Source organism: Triticum urartu, chromosome 1, assembly GCF_003073215.2.
Source record: "Triticum urartu cultivar G1812 chromosome 1, Tu2.1, whole genome shotgun sequence".
NCBI lineage: Eukaryota > Viridiplantae > Streptophyta > Magnoliopsida > Poales > Poaceae > Triticum > Triticum urartu.
In genome coordinates this window covers 73,766,941-73,775,056 of record NC_053022.1, presented here as the reverse complement: position 1 = coordinate 73,775,056, position 8,116 = coordinate 73,766,941, and the positions used below count along the sequence as shown (strand labels likewise).

General features: G+C 45.1%; 2 protein-coding genes across 2 annotated transcripts; one reads left to right on the top strand and one right to left on the bottom strand.

Annotated features, from left to right (window-relative positions):
* The first annotated feature begins 394 nt into the window (after positions 1 to 394).
* LOC125548616 (serine carboxypeptidase 2) lies at positions 395 to 3,774 on the top strand. Its single transcript, XM_048712184.1, has 5 exons — positions 395 to 836; positions 932 to 1,482; positions 1,578 to 1,804; positions 2,954 to 3,059; positions 3,521 to 3,774. The coding sequence occupies exons 1-5, from the start codon at positions 449 to 451 to the stop codon at positions 3,683 to 3,685; spliced, it is 1,437 nt and encodes a 478-aa protein (XP_048568141.1). The 5' UTR covers positions 395 to 448; the 3' UTR covers positions 3,686 to 3,774.
* A 98-nt stretch (positions 3,775 to 3,872) lies between these two features.
* LOC125548637 (putative uncharacterized protein DDB_G0277003) lies at positions 3,873 to 7,740 on the bottom strand. Its single transcript, XM_048712203.1, has 10 exons — positions 7,510 to 7,740; positions 6,860 to 6,929; positions 6,523 to 6,654; positions 6,375 to 6,435; positions 6,217 to 6,295; positions 6,035 to 6,119; positions 5,283 to 5,339; positions 4,892 to 5,002; positions 4,543 to 4,613; positions 3,873 to 4,326 (listed from the first exon to the last, which is right to left on the bottom strand). The coding sequence occupies exons 1-10, from the start codon at positions 7,617 to 7,619 to the stop codon at positions 3,978 to 3,980; spliced, it is 1,125 nt and encodes a 374-aa protein (XP_048568160.1). The 5' UTR covers positions 7,620 to 7,740; the 3' UTR covers positions 3,873 to 3,977.
* Positions 7,741 to 8,116: the final 376 nt, after the last annotated feature.

Genomic DNA, 8,116 nt, shown 5'->3' with positions numbered 1-8,116 from the left:
TATCCTTTCTTTCATACACAACCCATCCAAAACCAGTCTTTTAAATCCCCGCATGGAAAATCACCAGCATCTAATATTCATATAAACCCATATCATCTTACACGCGCCAATCATGCCCATGATTAGAAACGAAATCACAAGCTGCCCAGAATTTGCTTCCAGGCAACCCATGCGGTTTCTTATCCTCCATTGTCCCTTTCCTCTGACCGTCTGGAAACCGAATTGACAATGTCACAATCCTCCCCTTAATTTCTTTCTCCGTCGCGGTCACGCTAGCTCGATAAAACTGAAATCAATCAATCATCAAAAGGAAAAAAAGAAGATAACTTCAGCAAAGCGTGCGGTCCAAACCAAACAACGACGTCAATCAAACCCTCTATTTATTCCCACCGTATTCCCGCTTCTCTGCAAGCAAGCAAGCGACTGTACCACAGTTTCTTCAGTAAGCATGATGAGAACTATGACCGGTCGTCTCCCCCCAGCTGTGGCCGCGGTGGCGGTGCTCCTGGCGGCGTTGGCGTGCCTCCTCCGGCCAGCTGCCGCCGTGGAACCGAGCGGCCATGCCGCGGACCGCATAGCCCGGCTGCCCGGGCAGCCGGCGGTGGACTTCGACATGTACTCCGGGTACATCACGGTGGACGAGGGCGCCGGACGGGCGCTGTTCTATCTGCTGCAGGAGGCGCCGGAGGACGTCCAGCCGGCGCCGCTCGTGCTGTGGCTCAACGGCGGCCCCGGCTGCTCCTCCGTCGCGTACGGCGCGTCGGAGGAGCTCGGCGCGTTCCGCGTCACGCCCCGCGGCGCCGGTCTCGTCCTCAACGAGCACCGCTGGAACAAAGGTAGGTGCCCAGTCGCTATTGCTTGATCGACGGCAGCTCACTGTTTTATCTGCCGCGCTTCTAATGGCGGGGAATGAATTGTGAACAACCTGCAGTGGCCAACGTGCTGTTCCTGGACTCGCCGGCCGGCGTGGGGTTCTCCTACACCAACACCACCTCCGACATCTACACCTCCGGCGACAACAGGACGGCGCACGACTCGTACGCCTTCCTGGCGAAGTGGCTCGAGAGGTTCCCGCACTACAAGTACCGCGACGTCTACATCGCCGGCGAGAGCTACGCGGGGCACTACGTCCCGGAGCTGTCGCAGCTGGTCCACCGGACGAGCAACCCGGCCATCAACTTCAAGGGCTTCATGGTCGGCAACGGCCTCATCGACGACTACCACGACTACGTGGGCACCTTCGAGTTCTGGTGGAACCACGGGCTCGTCTCCGACGACACCTACCAACGCCTCAGGGAGGCCTGCCTCCACGACTCCTTCATCCACCCCTCGCCGGCGTGCGACGCCGCCACGGACGTCGCCACGGCGGAGCAGGGCAACATCGACATGTACAGCCTCTACACGCCCGTCTGCAACATCACCTCGTCGTCGTCGTCGTCCTCCTCCTCCTTGAGCCAGCAACGGCGGTCCAGAGGGCGCTACGTGAGCATCCCGACCCAGACTCCGTGCGTGCGTGCGTCGTTGTCCCCCATGCTGCTTTTTGAGGTGACGAAACGCCGTGCTTATATATGCTGCAGCCATGGCTGACCGGATCGTACGACCCGTGCACGGAGCGGTACTCGACGGCGTACTACAACCGGCGGGACGTGCAGACGGCCCTCCACGCCAACGTCACCGGCGCTATGAACTACACGTGGTCGACGTGCAGCGACACCATTAATACCCACTGGCATGATGCTCCGAGGTCCATGCTTCCCATTTACAGGGAGCTTATTGCAGCTGGCCTAAGGATTTGGGTCTTCAGGTCAGATCATCCCTGCTTCAGTTTAGCAATGCATTCCAGCATTTCTTAACTACTCTCTCCGTTCCAAATTACTCGTCACAGAAATGGATGTATCTAGAACTAAAATACATCTAGATATATCCATACCTGCGGCAAGTAATTCGGAACGGAGGGAGTAGTAAATAAATTATATTATTACTATTATTAATACTACACATTTGCTCCGGTGCTCTCTTATCAACTGTTTTGCTAGGGTAAACCCCTCTTTCTGACGAAATTTGCGGATACTTCATCAGGAATATATCGGTTGACATCCCATGCCATTCGCGTATGCATCGGGTTATACATGATGCATCTGAATCAATGATTAGATTTGTCTTGAATTTTTGGACATTTTGTTGTCTTCCATTTTATACATGACGTTCATATGCTCTATGATGATTCTAATTGAATTGATTGGTTGTTGTGGACGTTGGTAATTTTTCCATATAAATTTGGCGTTGTTAATAACACATATTGTGCTAAACCTCCTTTTCAGAAGAAAAAACGTACCTACCTACTTTTTGAAAAAAAAAACAGTACTGAATGACAACAGGTGCACTGATGTACATCACTGATGAGTCATCAGACATCATCAGCCAGTTAACAAGAGAAACCGCAGATAATGCACTGCTTTGACTGAATGAACTCACTCACTCAGAAGTCACCCATCCCATCCGAATTAACACCTACTCCCTCCGTTCCTAAATATTTGTCTTTCTAGACATTTCAAATGACTACTACATACGGATGTATGTAGACATATTTTAGAGTGTAGATTCACTCATTTTGCTCCGTATGTAGTCACTTGTTGAAATGACTAGGAAGACAAGTATTTAGGAACGGAGGGAGTAGTAGAGATGAATTGTCCACATTTATGCATTACATTCCCCTGTTGACCCGTCAGCTCAAAATCAGGATCCAACTGGACCCCGGGCATCACTTTTCCTGACATAATTCGCGTCCGCAGCTCTCAAGTTTGCAACTTGCTAGGTTGCTGTCATGCAAAGAAGATGCCCACGGGACATGTGTTTCCATTTAGAAAGACAAGGGAGCTGAGCCGCTGCCGGTCGCACATTTCACTTACCTTCCGTAGGCATTGACATTGATGTTGTCGTGTTTATTTCGCAGCGGGGACACGGATGCGGTAGTCCCCTTGACAGCAACGAGGTACTCCATCGGCGCTCTGGGTCTTCCAACTACCACCAGTTGGTACCCTTGGTATGACGACCAGGAGGTCAGCATCGTCCCACTCAACTCTTTTGCAAAGCAGTAACATCAATAGAATCATTGAGATGCTCTGGCTGGCATGCAAATAGACTTACATGACAGGACACATGAAAACATTATCTACCTTCTCCTATCATTTTCTTAGCTCGGTTAATTTGATTCGCATGGCCGAATGGAGATTGGATTACACTCCTGCATGCAACATGCCAGCAAACATTTACTCCCTCCGTTTCTAAATATTTGTCTTTCTAGACATTTCAAATGACTACTACATACGGATGTATGTAGACATATTTTAGAGTGTAGATTCACTCATTTTGCTCCGTATGTAGTCACTTGTTGAAATGCTTAGAAAGACAAGTATTTAGGAACGGAGGAAGTAGATGTCACATTAGTTTGTGTTATTAACTACTAGTACATGTCACACACATAATTAACTAGTGTTTGTGTGATGGATTTGTTGGCTAGGTTGGCGGTTGGAGCCAGGTGTACAAGGGTCTTACGCTGGTCTCCATCAGAGGCGCGGGCCACGAGGTTCCTCTGCACCGACCGCGGCAAGCGCTCGTACTGTTTCAGTACTTCCTGCAGGGCAAGCCCATGCCAGGCCAGGCCACAAATGCGACGGTGGCTTAGCAACAAACAAAGGGATGGAAGTCAAATAGTAATTTCGATGTGGAAAAACAAGAGTGATCATCAATAAAGCAATAGATGCTTCTCAAGTACTTTTCCTGTATAGCTAGTATATATGCACATAATGTGGCGATTTATCGAGAATATGGACACAAAGCACAAAAGAACACAGAGGAAACACTTTAGGACAGACTTGATACGAACAACTGATATTCCGATAAGATTGATGTCTCTGCAATAAACGTTTCAGTAGCAACATCAAAACAGAATGACAGGAGCTGCACTCACCAGCAACTTACGATAATAGCGTAATCTTAAGAAGTTGCACGCTCGATCTATCATATGAGATCATGTAAGGAAGAAAACTGGACGGAGCCGCGCTGCTGGTAATGTCGACAACAGACAACTTGGCATCAGCAGCCGCCTTGGCAAAGCAATTGAAAGTGTCTGCATTCCGAATAACCGTGGCGATATAGGCCACAGGACCTCCGGCTGCAGTGGTCCCAGATACTTCGTCACCAATTTCTCCGTTGGTTGCCGCATTGACACTTTCACGTCGTCCATCATCACCTCTAAGTAGCATACAAAGTACTCGTACCAGGTGGGGCACGCAGGACGGGTTGTATATAATGTCTGCACCAAGACTGGCAAGAGACAGAGGGTAAATGATACGCAGAAGCATGAACAGCAGGAAAATGTGCTGTTATCCACTTCGGAAGTAGGGTACTCATTCTCTAACAGACGCAATAAGGTTCTTAGAGTAGTGCTTAAGTTTGAAATTAGTTTTAGAAACCAACGGCTTAACAAAATAATAATAATAATCAAAGGATAACAACACAAAAAGAATATACAATACTCACACTATGTCTCTCTGGTAGTCTCTTAAATCGCTTTCACACGCTTCTTCCCAGGAAAGATATTTGCACTCTACCTACATGCCAGGGTTATAGTAAGATTAAAGTTTAGGCAAAAAAGCATTCATCCAAAGCTGTGGTCTTGTGGGTAAGTACCACCAAGCGGGATAATGGTGCCACTCCTCTTGATTAACAGAAGACATTATGCATATAATCATGCATACATTATCTACCAAATGTATCTGAGGTAGCGCTATCTATATGCTACACCAACCGGAATGCTAAAATCATATTATATTTACAAACAGAAATGTACTGAGACCAATCTGATATTAACTTAAGAAATCGAACAAACCTTATTCTTGCTTTCTTTTACTAGTTGAAAATCCTCAATGCATAAGTTATTCATTTCCATGTTTGCCTTCATGTTTGTTAGTGTAGATGCATCACCATCAGTAAGAATAACCTGCATAATCACACACATTTTGTATTACATGTGTTGCTTTTCCTATCAGTGTTTCACCTTGGAAGAAGTTTATGAACTTTGTTGCATGGATAGTTCATGGCATAAATCACCCATAGCTTAGGTTATCAAATTGTTGTGAAATTTAAATTTGAAGGATTAATTATGTTAGTATATTTACTTCACCCTTTTCATCGGGAAAGACAAGAAATTTTTATGACGACCATGTTTTGCAGAAAAATAACCATTTACTTGAACGAAGACTGTCATTATAGGATCATACCTTGGAAGCACCAACATGGTTAAGACATACACCAACCAAACCAACACCAGAACCTAGCTGCTTATCATGGAAACATAAGAAAAACAATCACATATTAAATTTGTCAATAGCACTCATTCTTTAGTTTTTTTTTTGATGGCCGAACGTCTAAGTATGTCACTATTTCAGGCAATTTAACAACGAAAAGCCCCCACTGCAGCCTATCTAATTGCTCAAGCAAAAACTGAACAAAAACATGGAAGCAATAAAAGGATTGACTTGTTGAAGATGCAACTGACTAACACATGTTCAAATTTGTTTTTTTGGGTGGGTGGGGGGGGGGGGGTTGCAAAAGGCAGTAACAACACGTACACAGCCACAAGCACACTTAATACAACAATACTTGGATGCAAGAAAACATACTTAAAAATGTGCAAATCGAGCTTTGATAGTACTCCCTCTGTTCCTAAATATTTGTCTTTTTAGAGATTTCAAATGGACTACCACATACGGATGTATATAGACATATTTTAGAGTGTAGATTCACTCATTTTGTTCCGTATGTAGTCACTTGTTGAAATCTCTAGAAAGACAAATATTTGGAAAGGAGGGAGTAATTATCTACAAAGGGCAAGAGCTCACGGCCTTAACTTGCTAATCCTCTCCATAATATGCATATCAGTGAATAAATTTACATTGTTCCATAAATATGCTTGAGTTCAATTATTTTTTAATGTAAATCTTATTCAAAGTCAAAACTACAACAATTTTACCTCAAAGCAGCATTTTTTGGCGAAAAGGTGTGGGAATGAAAGAATGAACTCAGATAAGAATAAACTTGATGGCCAAAGACAGCACCTGGAAGAATAAAATGCCCACTGACATGAATAAATCATATAATATGAAAGTAGCGTAACAGTGAATACATGAATTTCAGTATTTAGAGCCATCGTACCCTGTATCCCCTTCGAGCATGTTAGTAGAACATAATAGTCGAGCAACCAAGCTTACTGGATTCGAGGATACGTTGTCATCTACATAAACAAATTTATTACTAAACTGTTATAATTAATTACCTGTGCAACTTTGGAATGTTAAAAATTAATAACTTACATGCAGGAGAAAGAAAAGATATCTCCTTATAGATCTTGGCCATACTAAGCTCTGAGTTATTCTGCGCACAAACCGCAAAATGGACTACTTCAGTATGTCATGTCAATACTCGATTATTGAGATGCACTACACAATGAGGTCCACATACCGCTCTTGACGACATACAACGGCCAAATTCCTCATAGAGTTCATCAATCACAATATCTGATGATGATTCCACCTCAGCTATAACCTTTTTAAGAATAGTTTTTACATATGTACAGTCTGGACCTCCCCCTACCTGTGTGAGTACACAATGCTTTAGACTAGCAACAGGAAGAAAAACTGACCAATAACAAAAAAAAAAACTATTACAGCGCATCACTGTAGTGCAGCCTCAACTGAATTAAATTTCAATTCTACTTTTTTCATATAAATTTTTAATGTATATCATGGTTATTTTAGTGCATAAGTTTTGTGGTATGTAATAGTGAAAAGCGTTTTACATTAGTGGCAATACAGTTCTCCAAAATAAAATTTTGAACGTGTGGCGTGACAGAACCTCCACCAGCCTTTCTGCATAAACCAAATATAGAAGTAAATAAATATCACCGTGATTTTCTAAAAAAAATCAAAAAGGAAAAAAATTAAGTACTATGTCTCATTTGAACTTATTAGTACATTTACATCCATATGAATCGGTCGACGCATTTTCATATCTTTGTGTGAAATTTAACAGGTGCTGGAAACCGTGTTCTAGAAAGCTAGTATTTCGGTAGAACCCCGAAACCATACAACTACATGTTAGTGTTACAGAAGAAAAAGCATAAAAACAGTAGTAAGAAGAGATTAAAAAGAAATCGACAAAAGACATGCCAGAAAAGCTTTCTGACATGCATTCTCCTGAGAATCAACCCACACTGTTGCATGTGTTTGCCGTGTAATCTTACCTCTACTACTACTAGGCTACTGCACAGAGGCAGAGCATGGCGCATGCGCCAAAACGGCCGAATTAGGAGCAGCAAGCCCCTAAACCAGCAGCGGCAATCGCCAATCGAGGCTCTGATTACTAACGCCCTCTAACGCATAGGTGGGGCTGGAAGTTTGATAGTGCTAGTAGGATGTGCTACCTACAAGGGATTAGTGTGGGATGTACCTGGCGAGGGTGAGGACGCAGGCGGGGGGCTCCAGGGCGAGGAAGGCGAGCTCGAGGTGGAGCAGCAGCTGCTCGCCGGAGTCCCCTGCAGCAGCCGCCGCGGCAGCCATGGACGCCGCACGGCTGGGACGGATTTGCGGCGCTTTTCGGAGGCGGCGTGGGTGTGATGCAAGCGAGCCGCCAGCCGTGGGGGTGGGAAGAAGCCTGTCTGGTTCGCAGCAGCAGTAGCCGGCGGGTTGACCTTTTTGCCCTTTTCTAGGAAAAAGGGTTTTAGGTAGGAGTTTTTTTTAGGGAAGGTTTTAGGCAAGGTTTTTTTAGTAGTACATAAAAACAAACCTAGCGTGCCGGCCCAATAGCCCGTGTGCCTGGCCCGTTGTGGGCCTGGCCCGACACTTTATAATCAGGCCGTGCTGGTATGTGGCGCGCCTAGGGCCGTGAGGTGGGCACGAGTGCAGGCACAACACGGCCCGTTTCGTTGTTACTTTATTTTATTTTATTTATACATCCTGATAGGCTGAATATAGGTCCAAAGCAGCTCTATAGGCTGAATTCTACGCGGACCAGCAGGCTAAACGGGTCGCCCGTGCCGACCTGTGTAAGAGGGGAC

Bases quoted from the DNA above. Each gene is read 5' to 3' on its own strand.
- LOC125548637 (XM_048712203.1), bottom strand. From the start codon at position 7,619: ATGGCTGCCGCGGCGGCTGCTGCAGGGGACTCCGGCGAGCAGCTGCTG. The intron at 6,655-6,859 runs GTAAAACGCTTT...GTACTCACACAG, and splicing joins AGAACTGTATTGCCACTAAT to GTAGGGGGAGGTCCAGACTG. The intron at 6,436-6,522 runs GTATGTGGACCT...GTTTGTGCGCAG, and splicing joins GTTGTATGTCGTCAAGAGCG to AATAACTCAGAGCTTAGTAT.
- LOC125548616 (XM_048712184.1), top strand. From the start codon at position 449: ATGATGAGAACTATGACCGGTCGTCTCCCCCCAGCTGTGGCCGCGGTG. The intron at 837-931 runs GTAGGTGCCCAG...AACAACCTGCAG, and splicing joins CGAGCACCGCTGGAACAAAG to TGGCCAACGTGCTGTTCCTG. The intron at 1,805-2,953 runs GTCAGATCATCC...TTTATTTCGCAG, and splicing joins CTAAGGATTTGGGTCTTCAG to CGGGGACACGGATGCGGTAG.